The sequence below is a fragment of the Rhinolophus sinicus genome, chromosome 14 (assembly GCF_057876585.1).
Source record: "Rhinolophus sinicus isolate RSI-liver-muscle chromosome 14, RSI-T2T, whole genome shotgun sequence".
NCBI lineage: Eukaryota > Metazoa > Chordata > Mammalia > Chiroptera > Rhinolophidae > Rhinolophus > Rhinolophus sinicus.
In genome coordinates this window covers 184,504,316-184,525,000 of record NC_142514.1, presented here as the reverse complement: position 1 = coordinate 184,525,000, position 20,685 = coordinate 184,504,316, and the positions used below count along the sequence as shown (strand labels likewise).

Genomic DNA, 20,685 nt, shown 5'->3' with positions numbered 1-20,685 from the left:
GGTGTCTTTGTTTGTTGTTTCCTCTTCGGACAGTGCTTTCTCTCATTTCTATGCTTTTTATTTGTGTTTGTCTTCCTTATACCGATTTTAAGTATAAAGCCCCTGGGAGTCTGGGATTGTGACACTGAGCATCCCAAGTCCAGAAGTAAAGTGTGGAAAACTCGTGGAAGTATTTTATTAACGTGTGAGATTTGTCATCACTCTAGAAGCCGCCTTTTCAATTGCTATAGGAAGGTTTTGGAACTTGCTTTGAACTACATGCACGTGAATGATGCAGAAGGACTTTTGTGAAGTCTTTTTTTTCTTTTTATATATCTTTAAATTTTTTATTACAAAAGTAATAATGCTCATTTTCAAAAGTTGAACCCTGTGAAAAATATATCATGTAACAGGTAACAGTTGTCTCATTCTCCAGGGATAACGCTGGTAACTGTTCGGTATATTGAATTTTCTTTTTTTTTTTAAAGTTTATTGGGGTGACAATTGTTATACATCATCCATACATCACATTGTGTGTTCACCACCCAGAGTCAGTTCTCCTTCCATCACCATATATTTGATCCCCCTTACCTCATCTTCCACCCCCCAACCCCCTTACCCTCTGGTAACCACTAAACTGTTGTCTGTGTCCATGAGTTTTTGTTTCTTCCATTTGTTTGTCTTGGGTTTTTTTGGTTGTTTTCAGTTTTATATACCACATATCAGTGAAATCATATGGTTCTCTGCTTTTTCTGTCTGACTTATTTCGCTCAGCATAATAATCTTAAGATCCATCCATGTTGTCGCAAATGGTACTGTTTCATCTTACGGCAGAATTAGTATTCCATTATGTATATATGCCACAACTTTATCCATTCATCTATCGAAGGACGCTTTGGTTTCCATGCCTTGGCCACTATAAATAAAGCTGTGATGAACATTGGAGCACATTTGAATTTTTTTCTTAATAAATTGTAGCTGAACCATTTGAAAAATGTTTGCTCTGCTTTTTCTCAATAAAGAATTCCAAAAGTCTTCTAGCAAGCTAGAGCCTGCTTTTTAAAAATGTATTACCTTTTCCTTTTCAACCACTTGGGGATTGTTTCATTGACACTGGATAATTTCTCTAAGATAAACTATCTGCACACAAGTTCAACATGTAAACTGGTTAGAAAGTTCTTGATAAAGTCCAGGAATTTTGTTAAAATTCTTGATACTCAGAATCAATGTTTTCACTTTTTCTGACAGATTTTTTAAAATCTTGGCTTGTGTTTAGGACATTCAGTTAAAAAACTCCTTGGAACTACAGTTCTCAAATTGGGCATGAGCGATTAACTCAGAAGTCACTGAATAGTTTCAAATCCCGGGTGTATCCAAGGGACAGTGGAAGGAGAGAAGGGTCACCCTGCCGGGATACAGCAGGCTCTTTGCAAAGGATACAGCAGGCTCTTTGCAGAGCACATTTTCTGTGAAACAGCTCTGCTTTCTCTTGAAGCTTTTTCAAGTATCAGGGGTTTTTTTTGTTTGCTTCCCCACCCCCGGCCCCCCGCCTACGATTATAAAATCACTCTAAACATTTTGGGGGGAAAAATGTTTAGTGTTAATCCCATTCCCCCAAAGATAGCCATTCTGTTGATGATTTGAAATGGGCTGGTGGTGATGGTGTGTGTGTGCTTTTTACCGTAGTGGTATTGTAATAAGATTAGGAGTGTCCTTTTTAAATATAACTCTACATAATTCTAGAAATACTTTCTTTATTAAATACACCTCTTATTTTAGCAGTTTTCCCACTATATTTTGTATTATCCTAAGTTGTCTGCCCTTTTATTTATGTTTGGTACTAGAATCTGAAACGTGCTTGCTTCCCCTTATTGATTGGTCCGGTGAAACCATGTACAGTGAGTGAATCTGCCTTTCCTGCTGACTTGAGTGTCAGGGGAACCTCCCAGGGGGTGGTGCTGCCCGTCCTGGAGCAGAGTCATTGCATTTCTTTAGAACCTGGTTTCATCATTTTGTGAACCCCCATAAAAATAGGGGAGCAGAGGCTTGCACAGTAACCTCAGGAATTCCACCCCGTTACCACACTCTGATGAGATCTGTTGCTCTGCTCCAGAGAAGTAGCTAATCTATTAATTCAAAAACAGTATTTTAGTAAAAAAAAGATCCTTATAAATTCTCTCAAGGCCTACTGTTCTCAAATTAATCTATTCCTATCGTCTCCCACCCTCTGAATTTAATTTACATATATCTATTCTGGCATGTGCAATTTCTACTCTTGCTCTCTTACTTGATGCTTTTTATTCACTATCTAACTTTTTTTCACAGAGCCCATGTTTCGAAACATTGTGTCCATTTTAGAAGGTCTCTGTTGTTTCTGAAAGAGGCTCCCAGATGGTGAGTGGCCCATTCGCCTGGTGAGTTTCAACACTCTTAGGAGAGGATTTGCCTTCGGAGCCTGGTGGTCACTTTCCCCCGGAAGTGCTGGTCCCTGCTTTGCTCTGGCTTCTCCTCCTTCCTCACTAGGTGCTCCTCTCAGCATCCTTTGCTGCTCTTTCTTCATCTTGGTCTTTAGAAGTTGGGGCGCTCCCTCAGCCCTTAGCCTTCTTTTCTCTGGACTCACTTCCTGGTTCAGTTCATCTCGTTCCATGGCATGAAATGCCATTCGTACTCTGACTCCCAGGTGTATCTGTCCAGCCTGGACGCGTGCTCCAGGCCCTGTGTCCAGCTGCCTCTCTGCACGTCCCCTCGGTCTCTGATGGGCGTCTCAAACGTGACCAGAACCAAGCTCCTGCTCCCCGACCCCTGCCAAAGCCTCATGTTCCTGTACTGTTTGTCACAGCTGTGACTACACAGGCCGTCCGTGCATTTGGAGGCATGTTTGAGTCTTTCTTTCACACAATCTGTTAGCAAATCCCGTCTATCAGCAAAACCTTCAGAAAAGATCCAGAACCCGACTGCTCCTCACCACTGCTGCTGCAGGCACCGGTGTCTAGTTTACCGCGGGAGTTTCTCAGCTGGTGCCTTCTCGCCTGTCCCCCCACCTTGATAATAACTTCATTAGAACTGCTTTTTAAAAAGCATTCATTGTGAGGGACGGCCGGTTGGCTCAGTTGGTCAGAGCGTGGTGCTGATAACACCAAGGTTGCCGGTTTGATCTCCACGTGGGCCACTGTGAGCTGCGCCCTCCTAAGCGCACACGCACACACACACACACACAACATTAATGGTGAGCTCTTCTCCACACAGCAAGCAGCTGGCCCGGGCCTTTAAGACTGAACTCAGATCATGTCCGTCCCCTGCTGTCCGCCTCACTGAGGGTCAGTGCCCCTCTCAGCAGTGCCTTTGGGGCCCTCTGTCCCGCCTTGCTGCTTCTAGCACCCTCTCTGACCGCCCTCCCGCCCTTACTCTGCCCCAGCCACCCTGGCCCCGTGCGGGTCCTCAGATACGCCCAGTGCTTTCCCTCAGCTGTGGCCTTGCCTTTGCCGATCGCGCTCTCCCCAGCTGCCTGGCTTCTTGCCCCCATCAGGCCCCTATGCCACCCGAAACGCTCCCTGCCACTTAGCACTCCTTGATTTTCTCCAAGGTGCTGGCATTTATTTGTGCATTTGTTATTTCCCAGAGCAATCTTCATTAGAATATAAGCACAGATGAAGGAGAAACCTTGTTTTGTTCTTTGCTGTACCCCCACTGCCTGGAATAATGTTGGGAATATAATAGATGACTGATAATTTTCTGGATATTTTTATATTGGGAAATCAGAACAGAGAAAGATTTGTAACTGTTATGCCATTTAAGGAGTGGCCAGTACTCATTTCTTGAAAAAAAAATTTTCTGCCAATTTTGGGATAAATTTGAGGTAATTTTTACTTCTAAATAAATACAGTCAGTGGCCAGTTAGCTCAGTACTTCAGCTAAGCCAAGGCCATGGTGGCATTTCCATGTGAGCCAACTGTGTCTGGGCCGGAGACGCTGCACCCTTGCTTATGTTGGTAGGGGCCCTGTGGGAGCCGAGGCCATGAGGCTTTGCCAGCCACCGGTGGCTTCAGCCCGGTCTCCATAGTCTGCCACTGTCAGCTGTGTTAGCTTTTGAATTCTATGTCCACCAGTAACGTACTGCTCGTCCAGCTTGTGGTCGGATAGGCAAGCTCCCGGCCAAGAACAGATTCCACACACGTGGGGCAGAGCAAACGGTGACCTGATAAAATTAGGGTTTTTATGACAGATACTCATTTTGAGCTAAAAAATTATAAATAGCCCCAACATTTCTGATCGCTTTACCAGAACTGCTTTCACAAAATATTCATTTGTGAGCCTAAGTGAAATCTTTTGCCTAAATGAGCTGTTGTTACCTTGACGAGTGGGGCGTATTGGAGCCTCTGATAGAATATATCAGACACGTACAGTGCAGTCACACTAGTGAAATTCAGCCCCACTCTGAGTGACAGAGTCCTGCTACACTAAGGTACCTTCAGTTCAAACATGATAGTGTCGGTGGACTGCAATATAAATGAGACCCGAGGTTATGAATCTGCTCCAGTTTGGATCAATAACACAGATTTGGTAGAAATTACGTGTAAGTCCCAGTGGCTCTTAGTCTGTGTTCCACGAACTGCGCAGAAGTGTGCTGCTGGAATGACTTCCTGGTGAACTCCTGGTCCTCGGGAAATAATAGGTTCATAGGTATCATTTCCTCAAATTAAAATTTTTTATTCCACAATTTTCCTTGCGATTTGGCATCTTTGCCCTAATAGGTGACCAAGTGACTTCGTGCAGGAGTTCGCGTAAGTGACTTAGGACAGTGGTCCTCACACTGGAGCTTGCATCAGAGTCACCTGGACGGCTGTTAGAACAGATTGCTGGGCCTCGTGTCGGTTTTGGTTTTCAGCTCGGAGTGGGACTCTGGGTTGGGACTTACGGATGCTCTGTGGAGAGATGAGTTGCTATTTCTTTTGCCTCTCAGCTCTTCCTAAAGCCTCTTGGTCTTTTCCATTCCATATAGTTACACTTCATGTCTTATCAGTGAGGAAGACCCTCCTACGAGTCTTAGAAACACATGCTTCAGTCATTGGGCATAGTTGTGTGTTACACGTGGGCATCCCTGAGATGGAGCTGCCAAAGGACCAAACGCGCTTTACCCTCTTCTCCTTGTCCCTTCTGTTTGGAGGTGCACACCTAGGGGGTGAACCGGGAAGCATAATGGCAGGTGGCAGGGAGGTTGGGGGCAGGAGCGGCTGTGATTCCTGCCATGTCTGCCTATAGCAGCTTGGGTACCTTGAGAAAGAAGAGGGTTTGGAGGGTCAGGACATAACTTTAATGTACAGCTTTAAAAAATGCAGAAATACAGTTTCCGTTAGGTGGGTTAGACTATAGCCTCATTTATTTATTCTTCCATCAGTTGAGTGCTGTGTGCTGTGCTGGATACCGGGGTTAGAGAAAAGAAAAATGAATTCTCGACCTCAGGAGCTCTTGATCCATTAAGGAGTCAGACCGACCATTGCTACAGTGACGTACGGACTTTCACCTAAGTTTTATAGTAGGGTGTCTACCTGCACTTGACAGCGAGGACCAAGGAAAAGGTCCTGGAATGTGAAGGGAGTAGCCAGACAAAAAGACCGGGTCCTTGTGTTCCAGACAGAGTGGAGCAAGCGTGTCATGGGGCATTGCCTTTTTCCCAAGCTTTCTTTGCCTTTGTGTTTCAAAAGTATACTGCTCTCGAGTTCTGTGCCTTTTCTTCTAAGTGTAAACGTAGGATGTTTACTCATCAATAAGAGGTCTTATGTTTAATTTGAGAAATTGTAATGGTTGAAGAATCTTTAGCTTATAACTGATATATCAATAGTTTTACTTACCCTTTTCTATTATTTAAGATGCAGTATTTTTCTGGGTTTAGTGAAGCCTATATGAAGAATCAAAACATATGCACAATAAAAGTCGAATACTAATTGAATTTAAATAGTGAAAGAACCGGGAGAAAAATACATGTTGGAGAACAATTATGAAAGGATGCTTAATGTGGATCACATATTTTTTACCTAAGCATGTTGCTCACACACACATTTTACCCCACTGTGAATTCACACAAAGGTCCTGTGACATGAAAGAGACCAGAAGTCAAGTAAAAATGTTTTGTATTTGTGTTGGTCGTCATTAAAGGCCTGTCCAGTTACACGTTTCTGGGAGTACTTCAAAATAATGTCCCATTTGTACACTTTTCTGTGTGTATATAAAACGTAAGGAAACTGCCGTTCGTATGGTGTAGTGAGCAACCCTCAGGCCACAGTGCTGGGTTCCCCTGGTGATTCTGCCGCAGGCGATCGTGTGGCGCTGGGCATGGACCTCAGTCTCTCTGGCCTCGGTTCCGTATGCAAGTTAAAGGACTTGTACTAGGATCTTCAAGTTCCTTTAGCTTTAAAGGTCTGTGTGCTCTGTAGTCTAACTTATACTAAAGGCATAATTCCGTAGTGAGATGACGTCACAACATCCTCCTTCTCATTCCATTACCAGCAGATGTAATCTATTATACCATCACTTTCCAAAGTCCTTATAAACTATGAGTATCCCTCACTATCCAAATCATTCAGTTCCCAAATTCAGCTAATTAAAATTCAGATAGTGAGAGATAACGCTATATTAACAAATATAGTCTCCCAGTTTTTGTTGCCGTTGTAAAGGAATGCTAAGGCAGACATTTTATGATGGGCAATACTTTGAAATTTGATAAGATATCCCTAAATACCTTGAACATTGACTTTAACAGATGTGACAAGCTGTTGTAGACAAGAAATAACTTCCTGTCGTTTACTCACAGTTAATAGAATGTTACCAAACCAAGTAATTTGAGCAGGTAACTGAGCTGTACCTCAGTATCAGCATAATAAGGAACCATGATGATTCTTATTGGTAACTGAAAAATAAACATTTATTGAGCTCGTACTATTTACCAATAGCTATTTAAAGCACAAGCAGTGAACGAGACAGAAGGAGTCCCTCCCGGGGCGGGGGGGAGGCGGGTACTGCAGACCTCATCGTGACACGGATGGCCGGAGAGTCAGGTCTTTAAAAAGTGGAAATATTGGGGTGGCCCATTAGCTCAGGTGGTTAGAGAGTGGTGCTAATAAAAGGGTTACTGGTTCAGTCCCCACATGGGCCTCTGTGAGCTGCGCCCTCCTTAAAAAAAAAAAAAAAGGAAGGAAAAAGTGGAAACGTTAATTACTAAATAACTTAATACTCGGTATCTTTCTCAAGGGTCTATGTAGCATCGTCTTTTATGTATTTACCTCCCCGTTTTATTTTTCATATTTTGTTTCTGTTAGGAGAGAACGTTGAAATTATTCTCTAAGCTATCTGAAGAGAGTGACTAAATGCACCTGGGTCAGGCTGTCTGTGGGTATGAAGTGGTTGGGAGAATCCAAGAACATGGTGGTGAATGGCAGGAGAAATGGAGGCAAGTTGTCTAATGACCATCAGCAGAATCAATCAAAATTACAGCACACGGGGAAGGACACCGTGAAGGCGGGCAAAAACGCAGTCGAGAGGAGGTCAAGCCGCTGTATGTACACACTTAACTGTCGCTCTTTTGATTGTGAAATGGGGCAGTAATTCTTTCCAGTTCGTAATTCTGTTCTCTGTGTATTCTGTTCTTTGTGGTTTTCAGAACAATTTTTTATGTTCTCACACTTAATAGTATAGTTTTTTTACTCTTTCAAAGTTATATCAATTTTCAGTCTCATCAAACATGGTATACAACTTAAGTTTAATGCTTAATTAATAATGTTTAGTCGTGCTTTTATATCCGTAGTTTTAAATTATATTTTATAGAATTTATACCTAAATGATTAATCTGTTCTATAAAAATATTAAAGTACTGCTACTGAATTTCTTAAAAGTTCAAACTGCATTTTTCATATTCAATGTAAGTATAAGTATATATTTCTTTGAAAACTATATTATAGAGTAATATGAATTAATAAAGGCAACTTACGATAAGTGGAGTTTAGGGCAGCTTCACAAATTGTCACCATTTATTCTCCTTATACTTGTATAGAGGTTGAAAAATAGTTTATTCTGACAGGGAAGCCCTGTTGATGATAAGTTAGTTTTTTACCTCTATACTTCTTGGTGAGAATGAGGCTACTTGGTGAGAATTCTGAGAAATTGCAGAGTTGATGCATGTTTCATAGTTCTTCTAAGAGTAGTAAAATGCCCCCGCATGAGTATAAGTCGAAGTAGCAGCCGTATGACGTGAACAGCCATGATAAGGAAGACACTTTCTGTCTCTTTGCTTTTCCTGAGGTTAATTGAGACACTGCCAAACAGCTTTAATTTGTGTTGCAGTCGGCTTACTTCCAGTAGATTGGATTAGCCTGGTCTTTGCTGCAGCTTCAGATAGATTGCCCAGTTCTGATTCATTTCCTTCTAACTTTCAGGGTTTATGCTATCCATTGGGTCCCGGCTATAACATGCCAAATCTAATGGGATACAGCTAAAGCAATGCCTAGAGGGAAATTTGTAGCTGCGAACACCATATTAAAGAAGGACGAAAGATTTCAATCAATACCTTAACCTTTCCATATCAGATCAGGTCACGGTTTCTGTAAAGAAGCAGGCAGAAATCCCTGCTTGGAATAGGAGCAGAAGGAGAATCTAAGACCGAACGGGTCCTCTCTGCATGGACACCGCCTCCGCCCTTAGCATGTGATGGGAACCTGAAGGAATTGAGAACTATCACGACTCTAGCAGCGATATTGGCTCTGTTCAGTAGATTAGGCATCTCTTAAGCTCTTCTTTAAAAAGCAAATTTCTATTGGCCTCCTCTTATGCATCATAGGGCAAAATGGTCTTAATTTGCTTAATTGTTGCAGGTACATAAGAGTTTAGCAAATGACCGTTCTATAGGCTATACTTTGACAAGTGTAGACAGATTTAGAGGGATAAGTTGGAAAAACCCAGAGAATGTGACGATGGACAGCATCATATTGAATGTTATTGGGCAAGAATGGTGCCAAAGGAGCCAGTGATGAAGAGAAACAAAGCAATGCTCCATCTTAGATAAACTGCAGTGACTTCACGTAACATCATAGCCACAAAATACGTGAAGCAAAAACTGACAAAACTGGAGAAATAGAGAACTCAGCAATAATTTGGAGACTTCAGTACCCTACTGTCAATAATGGTTAGAACAACTAGGCTCAAGATCAACAAGGAAAGAAGACTTAAACAACTCTCTAAACCAACTCTTACTAACAGACATCTATAGAATACTCCACCCAATAATGGCAGAATATACATTCTTTTCAAGTGCACATGAACATTTTTTAGGATAGACCATAGACCATTACAGCAACTCTCAATAAATTTAAAGGATGGAAATCATACTGTGTATGTTTTCTGGTGACAATGGTGTAAAATTAGAAATGAATAGCAAATTTGGGAAATTCACAAATATATGGAAATTAAACTCCTAAATAACCAGTGGGTTAAAGAAGATATCAAAAGAGAAATGAGAAAATACTTTTAGACGATTGAAAATGAGGCTATAACATGCCAAATCTAATGGGATACAGCTAAAGCAACGCCTAGAGGGAAATTTGTAGCTGCGAACACCATATTAAAGAAGGACGAAAGATTTCAATCAATACCTTAACTTTTTAACCTTAAAACACCAGAAAAAGAGCAAGCAGAAGGAAGTACATAATGGAGTGAAATGAACAAAATAGAGACTAGAAAGACAGTAGAGAAAATCAACAAAGCTAAAAGTTGATTCTTTGAAAAGATCAACAAAATTGGCAAACCTTTAAGCAAGGCAGACCAAGAGAAAGAAAACTCATGAATCAAGAATGAAAGAGGGGACGTTGCTATTGCCTTACAGAAATAAAAAGGATTATAACAATACTATGAACAACTGTATACCAACAAATTAGATAATTTAGATTAACTGAACAAATTCCTAGAAAGTTACAAACTACCAAAACTGAATCAGAAGAAATACAAAATCAGAATAAACCTGTAGCTAGTAAGGAGATTGAGTCAGTAATTAGAAAGACAAAAGAAAAAGAACGAAAAAAACACATACTCCCTACAGGAACATCTCAGGCCCAGATGTCTTCATTGGTGAATACTGGCAGATGTTTAAAAGAAGAGCACCAATTCTTCACAGACTATTCCAAAAAATAGAAAGGAAGGGAACACTTCCTGAAGACAACTACAGACCAATATCTCTAATAAATATGGATGTAAAAATCCTCAGTAAAATGTTGGCAAACCAAATCCAACAACAGAGGCCAAGGATTCTACAGCATGACCAAGTGGGATTTATTCCAGGAATGCAAGGTTGGTTTAACATCTGAAAATCAATTAATGCAATGCACCGTATCAAGAGAATGAAGGACAAAAACCATACAATCATCCCAGTGGATACAGAAAACACATTTGACAAAATCCAGTACCCTTTTCAGAAAAAAAACATTCAACAAACTAGTAATAAAAAGGAATTCTTCAACCTGATAAAGGACATCTATGAAAACCCACAGCTAGCATGTCATATTTAATAGTGAAATGTTAAATGGTTTTCCCCTAAGGTCAGGAACAAGACACAAAATCCATTCTCATTCTATTCAGCATTGTACTAGAGGTGCTAACAATGGCAAGTAGCCAAGAAAACTAAAAAGCATCCAGATTGTAAAGGAAGAGGCAGAACAATCTGTATTTGCAGACTACGTGATTGCATATGTAGAAAATCCTAAGGAATCCTCTAAACAACTATTAGAAGTAATCAACGAGTTCAGCAAAGTTGAAGGATACAAGATCAGTATACAAAAGTCAGTATTTTATTTCTATATACTTGTAATGAACAATTCAAAAAAGAAGTTAACAATATTGTTTACAATGGCATCAAAAAGAAAAATAGTTAACAATAAAAGTGTAATACTTACACTCTGAAAACTACAAAACATCGTTGAAAGAAATTAAAGAAAACCTAAATAAATAGAAAGATATCATATGTTCATTGATTTCAAGGCTTAATATTGGTAAGATGGCAGTATTCCCCAAATGATCTGTAGATTGGATGCACTTCCTATCAAAATCCCAACTGGCTTCTTTACAGAAATTGACAAGCTGATCGTAAAATTCTTACGGAAATTCAAGGGGCCCAGAATAACTAAAACAGTCTTGAAAAAAGAACAAAGTTGGAGGACTCACACTTCTCAATTTCAAAACGTACTTCAAAGTTGCAATATTCAAGACAGTGTTATCCTGGCATCTGGAGAGACATATATCAATGGAATAGAACTCAGAGTTCATAAATAAACCCTCATGTTTGCAGTTAGTTGATTTTTGACAAGACTGCCAAGAAAATTAAGTAGGGAAAGAATAATCTTTTCAACAAATGGTGCTGAAAAAACTGGATATCCACATGCAAAAGAATTAAATTAGACCTGACTTCACACTATATGTGAAAAATTAACTCAAAATGGATCAAACATATAAATTAAAAGCTAACACTATGAAACTCCTGGAAGAAAACATAGGCATAAACTTTTATGACTTAGAATTAGGCAATGGTTTCTTAATATACTAAAAGTACAAGGAGCAAAAGAAAAGATAAAAGATAAATTGAAATTCATCAAAGTTGCCAAGTTTTGTGCTTAAAGGGATACTTACCGTCAAGACATGGAAAGACAACTCACACAATGGGAGACTATATTTTCAAATCATATATCTGATAAAGAACTAGTATCGAGAATATACAAAGAACTCTTACAAGTCAACAGTAAAAGTTCCAATTTAAAAATGGGCAAGAGATCTGAATAGAGACATTTCTCCAAAGATATACAAATAACCAGTACATGAAAAGATGCTCAAAATCATTAGTCATCAGGGAAATGCAAATCAAAACCGTAAGATACCATTTCACAACCACTAGGATATCTGCAATCAAAAAGACAGATAGTAATGTGTTGGTGATGATATGGAGAATTTAGAATCCTCATACCATGCTTTTGGGAACATAAAGCAGTCTGGCAATTCCTCAAAAGGTTAAGTATTGAATTACCATATGACCTAGCAGTTCCACTCCTAGGTATGTACATGAGAGAATTGAAAACATACGTAAACATAAAAACTTTTCCATGAATGTTCATAGAAACGTAATTCATAATAGCCAAAAAGCGGAAACAGTCCAAATGCCCATCAGCTGATGAGTGAATAAGCAAAAGGTGGTGCATCCATACACTGGCGTACTATTTGGCCATAATAGTACTGATGCATGATACAGCGTGGAGGACCCTTGGAAACATTATGGTAACTGAGAGAAGCCAGTCACAAAAGACCACGTGTTGTATGATTCATCTATGTGAAATTTTCAGACTGGGCAAATTCATAGAAACAGAGGAAATTAGTGGTTGCCAGGGGCTGTGTGAGAGGGAGAAATGGAGAGTGACTGGTAATGGGAGTGAGGAAACGTTCCAGAATTGATTGTGGTGATGGTTACACAATTCTGTGAATATGTTTAAAAAAAAAAAATCATTGAATTGTATACTTTAAATGGGTGAATTGTATGTGAATTATATTTCAATAAAGCTGATACACAAAATAGAATGATTTGATAGCTTTTCACATAACTATATACCAATAATTTGATTGCAAAACATATACCTACCCTTTATCAGGGACTTACATGTAAGTGTTTTGTTTTTATTTTTTTGAAAGAGTGGATGAAAAGAAGGTTACACCTCTCACTGTGTCTCTCGTTCTTCCACGTCTTAATTTTGAGAGGCTTCAAGTTACACCGCTGGTGTCTTCACTACTCCTGAAAAGACTGTCAGTGGTTTATACATCAAACTTAAATCAGCACCGAGGAAACTTCATACATATGTTTGGCTTTCCTTTCCTCTTTCCATTGTTTTTCTCCCAGTTAAACCCAGTTACTTCAGTCACACATATATTTCAGTCACTTTCCCTATTTTTATCCATTCCTTAAAAAGTTGTTTCGGATAGGTCAGTGAGAAATAGGCCTGTCATCCTCTCCTTTGCTCACTTCTACTTCCTAGCTCTGTAATCATAGGCCAGTTTCTTAACCTCTGGGCCTGTCATCTGCAGAGTGGGGAATAACAATCATTCGTCTGCCCAAAAGCAGGAAGCTGGAGTTAACTCCTCGAGACATCCTTTTCGTACTTGAGATCTACGCTTCTGGCAGTTACTGCAGAGTATCTTATGTTCCTCTTGTTTCCTCCTCGCCCCAGCCCTGTCTGTCATGGCCCTTTATGCTCTCCTGCTAACTTCATGAACACCCTCACCCTCCCCAGTTCTCAGCTCTTCCTTGGAGGGGTGAGTAAGGCCTCTGAGCCAAAGATTCTCACAACTGTCTAGACCCTGTTCTTGGGAAACATGATAATATTATCTGCTAACCAAAATACTCTCAACAATTAGGTTAGTTTACTGCATTTGGTTTTATGTTTATGCAAAAGGTACTAAACTCTTAATTACTAAAACTGATTTCAGTTCTTGATTACTACGGTAGCTTGAATGGGCAATGAAGCTAAAGGTTTTTAAGGTAGATTTAAGTAGTTTTCAGTTTGAGTTACTTTTCTTTTCCTTTTCACAGGTAATGGTAATTCAGGATTCGAAGGACAGAGTCGATATGTACCATCTTCTGGAATGTCTGCCAAGGAGCTCTGTGAAAACGATGACCTAGCAACCAGTTTGGTTCTTGATCCCTATTTAGGTTTTCAAACACACAAAATGAATACTAGGTAATTTTAAGTCTTTATCCTGATGAAACAGATGATGTTGAATTTAAGAAAATAGATGGCTAATTTTACTTTTATTCAAAATTTAAAATGACGTTAAAGAAAAGTTCTTTCCGATAGAAGGATTTTCTATATGTGAACCAAGAAAAGCAACAGAAGCTTCTAAGAGTCTTGTCAGTTTTAATTCTGTGTTCTTATTTTATCTCAGGATATTTCTATTAAAATATAAAGCTGGAGGAGCATCTTTATATTCTATTTTAAATGTTGATGATAATTAGCTGAAAGAAAAATCTTACACGCATCCTATAAAACCTGGAAAATGTATGTGATTTTTTTTTCCCTACTGAAAGTAGGTTACATTAGGTTTTTTTCATGATTTTATTGCAGACTTTTCTTTTAATTGCAGACTTTTCTTTTAATTGCCACTGTACATAGAGAGTTTTGTCGTCATGTTTAATCTTTGAGATTTAGCTAAGCATTCAGCTAAGTAAGTGAATATTTTTAAAGACATGCGCTTATATTCAGTATGCAGATAAGAAAATAGATGTGTAAGTGCTTTATTGAGTATCAGATGTCATCTATATAAAATATTACTACACCACTCTTGAAATCTGTCATCCTTTAAATTTATTCTAATTCTCTTAAACATCATGTTTCCCCCCAAAAGGTTCTTAAATAATTTCATAATTGACTGCCACCAAACACTATGTCAGAGCTTTACAACTTTTCTTTATCTCTTAACTTCCATGGCAAAGGGTTTCCAAGTCTGATGGAAAAGCACAGGCATTTAGAGTGTAGAGCAAGTTCCGAGCCGCTGTCACTCTTACTTCTGTCACACTGGCACTGAGGTTTCAGCGACTGCTCTAGAAGGACTTGATCACCAGGTAGCTAGTCACCGATGATTAGGTGGGAGGTAGAAATTGGTGAGTACAGGTGATTAGAGGAAAATCTTGTGCCCACTTTCTTCCCCTTTTAATTCTATCCCCTTGCTAGAGTTCAAACAAGATGCTGTGTGAGTCATTTATTAATTACATTCTAAATCCAGAAAGAAGTAATTCGGGTAAAAATGTGCCTCTGGTATTTTCATGTAAGTTCCTGTCATCATGTATCTTTATTCATTAAAATGAAGTGAAAAGTTGGGATGGACTTGAGAGATTACTTAACTAGTTTCCGGCCTGAGAGGGGCAGATATCTAAATTTTCTAAATAGGCAGATGGATGGCTGTTCTCTGGAAAATCAGCAGGATTAGATGCCCTAGTGTCCAACTAAAATCCAATTTGCATTATTTTCCCTTTTTCTCCAGTGAACGTAAGAGACCAGTGCTCACTGTCTAAAGAACCCTGATAGTACTTAAGTCACCCTTTAGCCGTTTTTATTTTCTGAGTTAAGAAACGTACATCACTGATTCACATAACAGCCTGGTGGCATTCAGGGGGTTACTTCAAAGGTCCGTAATTATGACCTGGAGTCATCAAGAAAGTGTTAGATTATGTTCATTATGCCTCGTACAGTAAACTGTGGGAGAGCATAAACCATCTTAGAAAGCGTCCCATCAAAATTACAAAAAACGTGTTAGTGGCTTAGGAAAGACATCGAGTATTCAGAACCCCCCGTGCTTTGTTCTAGAGGGTGAAGGGCTCCCTGTTGGTGGCCTTCTGCGATAGGAAATAACCCGTTTTCTAAAAATCCTCCATGACAACGGTTTCTCATAATTTGTATGAGTCACGTGGGGAATTTTGTTAAAAATGCAGGTTCTGACTCAATAGCTGGTGGGGGGACCCTGAGGGTCTCCAATTCTGACACGCTCCTGACTAGCGGTAGCTGGGTCCTAAAGCGTCTGGCCTGCCAAGCTTCGTTGTTATGTGATAAGTGGATAAAAGTTCCTTACCAGTAGTTTCCTAGGGTTCACTTACAAACACGTAGCCTTAAAATGTAAAGTTTAGGATTGCCACGCAAATATTAAAACTCAAGACCTTACTAGATCCAAGTATCCCTAAGTTAAAATGCATCCAGTACATAAAATTTTTTATGAATAGAAATTGAAGGATCTAAAATGAAAACTGGTTAAACATGCAGAAGAAAACATGTACGCCTACTTTCAGTGCACCGTTTATTCTCAGACAGTGGCCATCGATGGTGTAGGTAGCCCGAGTGTTCCCTGAGGAGACCAGCTGGCTTGGCAGCAGGGGAGGCACCTCAGGCCTTGTGGCCGGGCAGCTGATGTGTCTGGATCAGGGAAAGCTCTTGGCCTTTCACCAGAGATGTTTATTTCCAAGGTACTTCAACAGGCTCTTGTAAGCTGACATTTGGGGAATACACAGAATTTTATTACTGAAGCTTGTTAATCTCAGTGAAGGGCATACATTTTCATTTAATCTTAATGGGTTTGTTTGAAAATAAAACTATCCATTCTGCTTCATCTCTTGAGCAAGAATTTACCAGAATGTTGACTTACATATTTTTCAAAGAAAATATTTTATTTTATAGAAAATAAGGAAAATCTATAATGCTTTATTTGAGTAACCATAAATATTTCTTAAGTTAGTAGTTTACAGACTTCTGTATCTTTGGGGTACAAAAGAAGTGACTCAATGATACGATTGGAGCTTGCATTTTAATTCTCCAAGCTGTCTGTGTGTTCTTGTATAAGTGGTCTCTTTGTTCTCGTGTTTGTGCATCTGTAATTTGATTGTCAGTTTTTCGTTTCTCTTTTTTATGCCGTTTTTCCTCCTTCGACTTCTTTTAGTGTACCACCAGGAACTGTATTCAGAAACAGTAGATGCTGAATGATTTGAGAATTTCCCAAACTAGCTATATTGTGAATGCACATGTTTTCATCTTAATATATGCCTATATTTACTAACAAGTAAGTCCGAGTGGTAGCATGAATACCTAGAAATAGTATAACCACAATAGTAATTTCGATTTATTGGGAAATAGATTTAGTTACGTTTGTCAGTTATGAAACTTAATTTCTTCCTTTTAGCCAGAGAATAGAATTGTTAGTAATACCTCTGATTTTTTAAAAATCAGAGTGGGGAGATGAATGAAGATCGTAAAGCAAGGACAGAGGCTTTCAGTAATGCCCCGTTTTTTAGGCTGCTTCACCCAGAGATTTCACAGTATACTAAAGCGTGGGGAGTCTCAGGGGAGCAGTGAGCTGAGCAGGAAGTAACATAAAGAAGGGAAAAGAGTTAGGGCACTTTTTTTTTTTTTTTTACTCTTCTTGATTTCTCTAATACAGACTTCAGCCTGTACAGCCCTTGTCCTTCTGCTGCTGTAACCATCTGTTTTGTCTTGTACTTATTTATGTATTTCATTGTTCATATCCACTGTTGGACATGAATTTATAAATCACTTTAAATGTCACTTTGAAGTGCTTGACTGGAAAGCGTAAAGAAATTTCTAGACCTTCTAACATAACATAATCAATGGTAAAATGATGTTATATGGGAAGAAAAGAATTTTAGGTATCATGCTGAGCCTACCCACGGCTTCATAAAGTTCTTGAATATCACAGTGTTTTAAGGATTTCTGCTACAACTAATATAATAAGTCTGTCTAGAAATTACAAGTTATACAAATAGTTTTTTATTGTTGTTGTTTGTGTTTGCATTTCTATAGCGCCTTTCCTTCGAGGAGCTCAAGGCATTTTTCAAAATCTGACAGTTTTCCTCACAACAACCCTGTGAGGTAGGTAGAGTGCATTACAAACAATAATAAGATGCCCGCTAACCTCTCGCAGCCTTGATAATGTTGTTTTCTGGGAAGTAATTGGAGGTGTCAGCATAAACATGATTTTTAGAACATTTTGCAAACCTTTTAAAATACTTTGGTCTCAGTAATATCTATATTGAAAAAACCGCTTGTACTCCATAACGGGAATTTTAGGAGAAATCACTCATCGAAAGATCAGGAGTCACTCCCTCCATGGGACAAGCTGAGCGCTGCTTGCGGACTTAGCCAGGTATGTTTCCGGGGATGGTTTGTTTCTAGGTGAAGAAGGAATGAACGAATGAACGAACACAGAGCTGTAGGGTTTCCTCCTCTCGGGGGCGACAGTTAAACCTTCATCACAGGGGAAAGGTGTTCACAGCGTTGCCTCATGGTTTTCTTATTTTGTAGCTTAAATATTTGAGCATTTTTCTCTCTCTTCCTTTCTCCTTCCCTTGCTCCTTTTTTCTGTCTCCCTCCTCATTGTCCCTCCCTCCAGTCTGCTCTTGACTGTACGTGCTAATGGAAGGGCACTAGTGCAGCTAATATAGACAAATCTACAACTTCCCTTCATTGCCACAGTGGTCTCTTGGGTTTGGAAACCGAAAAACCAAATAGCAAGAAAACCTAGGAAGTGAGTCTCTGGAAAGAGTGGGGAACAGGTGTGTGGGAGTGTGCATTCATATGTTTTCTTCTGCCCCTTTTAATAAGAAACGATGGTAAATGACATATTTTTTTTTTTTTATTTCTTACAGCAGCCATTGATCAGAGGTGTTGGAAGAGAAAAATAAATGTTTGGTTTATTTAAGTAATAAATGTTGTGTTAAGAGAGGGAGGAGGAGCATATTGATTTGGACATGCCAGATACTTGTTTCTCATGCCTCCCCTTCCACGCTCCCCCCCCGCCACCCCCACCCCCCGGTACTAAATCTGAAAGTACTCATATGTGGCCACCCCTTTCGCTGCATTGTGGGAATATCAGCCGCCCTGTCTGGCTGGGCTCCACTGGCACACAATGCAAAGGCAGGGCAGAGCCTGTTGTCCTCCTGAAACGACACAAGAGGGCCTCAGAGTCCACGGAAGAGAGCAGGTTCCAGAAAGGCCTGACCCACAGGCCCGGTCCATCCAGTAACCAGCCCTCCCTGGGCCTGATTTTGTTTTATGGACAGAGGGGGTCGTTTTAGATAGTCTGAATTTTCTTCTAGCTTTAAGAACTGGGGGGTAAGGAGAGCTTTGTGCGATTTGTGTGGGAGATTTAGAGCAGTCGTGATTAAGGAGAGGACAGAGGGTATCTTTCTACTCAATAATAGAAAAGTAGTTCAGTTTTTTCTGCGGTCCTCAGTACCTTTTGCTCTGGCCCTAATCGTTGTAACACTCTTATGTTATTAAATAATTTTTATTTCCCCGCAGTATTTGTTATAATGGGATTTGACTTGAACTGTCAGCCAGGTGCCTTTGATGTAGTTCTTAGGATTACGGAAAACAACTGGCTTTTCCCCTTCCTGTCTGCACCCAGAACCATTTTCTTCTTCCTTTGCCTCACTGTCATTTCACGCCTATAGCAGCCAACTGTGACAGTAAGTTTTGACAGTAAATCACATTTTAAGTAAATGAAGGTTCTTGTTAGGGGGTAGCATGTGACAGTTTTGAGGGTTTTGTTTGTATTTGAGCCAATAGAAGTCAAGAAAGCAGAAACAAAAGTCAGCACAGGAAACGTGGAAGACAGAATAGTACTATAGCAAGAGTTGGTTATTTTGTGTTGGTTTTAGTATGTAAATTGTTTGGCATCGTCAGCAAAGAGGAAACAAAGCTAAGGCCGACTGAAAGGCGTTTTTAGATAGAAAGGAACAGGTTTCCGAAATGGGGAGTACACATACATACAGCGTATCAGGAGTAGCCAGTGTCCCTTCCAGGTCTGTGACTTATTCTTCTCTCCTGTTCTTAAAGCTTTAGGTGAATTTATCCCTGGCTCTGCCTTGCTTGCTAATAACGGCTTGTGTCGAGCCATGCAGTTATTTAAAAATAGGGTGTCACCACTGGTAGCTCCACATTGAACATATAAAGATTGTTTGGCTCTTTCTGTCTTTTGTAGCCTTGGCACCACCATGGTGGATTGTTCGTTGTATTTGCTCCTAGTGAACTATTGCTTTTCTGTTCACTGCACAAAAAATACAGGGTATCCTTTCCCGCCATTTCCTATTTGTATTGCTGGAAGTGGTGTGCCTTAGCTACCACATGCTGGGTTGTCCTAACCTCTCCTGCCTTGCAAATAACCCCCAGTGTAGGGTTGCCGCAAGAAGGGTTTCAAAACCCAATCTTGACAAAAATCACTTGTGGTATCTACAAATAAGTAGTTTACTATTATAGCTGTATGGAAGTTTAGATACTGCCACAATTCTGCACATCTTTAGATTATTTTAGTGGTGGTTCTCTGACATCATATTCTAACAATCTAAAGATATTCTAAATTGTTTAAAAGACTTCCACCCATCTGTCTGTTGTGGCTGGCATGCTGATTAATTGAAAATGGAAAATAAGGCATTGTCCGTTTGTTCGTATGATATCTCTGGGATGTGTTTCAGCTCTTAGATAGCTCTGCATAACAGCTGTGAGAGCTTACCGAAACTAGCCTGTCTGTAGCTAGCAAATCCCGGGAGGTGTCAGCATGCATTATGTATCTTAAGACCTCTAGAGATACTGTCCAGGAAACAGTATTATACCTGTTCTGGACCTCATGTCTTCCCTCTTCCTTGTTCTAGTACTTTCCTTTGCTATTGTTGGCCTGCTGATTTCCCTCAGCCTCTGTTCATCTCTCTGAATCTATCCGTTATTGGGATCCTCTGCTTAGATTTCCTCTCACTGTGCCTGCCTTCTTTTGATTCTTTCCTGCCTATAGTAATATTCGGCATTTTCTTTGGAAAACTGAATTCACCACTCTCCGCGTTGTCCATATCGATGTCAACTCCCAAACTCCTTCCCGAACAGATCCTACGCTTTCTGATCTCCATATTTACCATCATGTGCTGTGGCAATGCAGTTTGTATCATATTAACATGCATTTGCATACTGATGCCTTGTTTAACTGTTTGATGCATGTGCATGTCTTGGTTAAATTTCCCCTTGTGGAGTTTCTTACACTGTAACATTCATTGTTCATGTACACCTTAAAAATAGAACTGGCCTGGAGGGGAAAATGAGATGTCAGTCAATGAGACTGAAGCGGCCATGTCTTCTATCGTATTTT

The 20,685-nt window shown here is 39.8% G+C and overlaps 1 protein-coding gene across 10 annotated transcripts in view; it reads left to right on the top strand.

Annotated features, from left to right (window-relative positions):
• The window catches only part of KMT5B (lysine methyltransferase 5B), a 53,158-nt gene that overhangs the window by 11,266 nt on the left and 21,207 nt on the right, over positions 1-20,685 (top strand). For 5 of the 10 annotated variants that reach the window (XM_074336824.2, XM_019717498.3, XM_074336823.2 and 2 more), the window contains 3 exons: positions 7,293-7,528; positions 13,583-13,730; positions 17,352-17,420. In XM_074336824.2, coding sequence (XP_074192925.1) covers positions 7,369-7,528; positions 13,583-13,730; positions 17,352-17,420 — 377 coding nt within the window. In that variant the 5' untranslated portion in view covers positions 7,293-7,368. Of the gene's footprint in view, positions 1-7,292; positions 7,529-13,582; positions 13,731-17,351; positions 17,421-20,685 lie in introns of those variants that run through there. The other 5 variants (XM_074336829.2, XM_074336822.2, XM_074336828.2 and 2 more) reach the window with 4 other exon arrangements.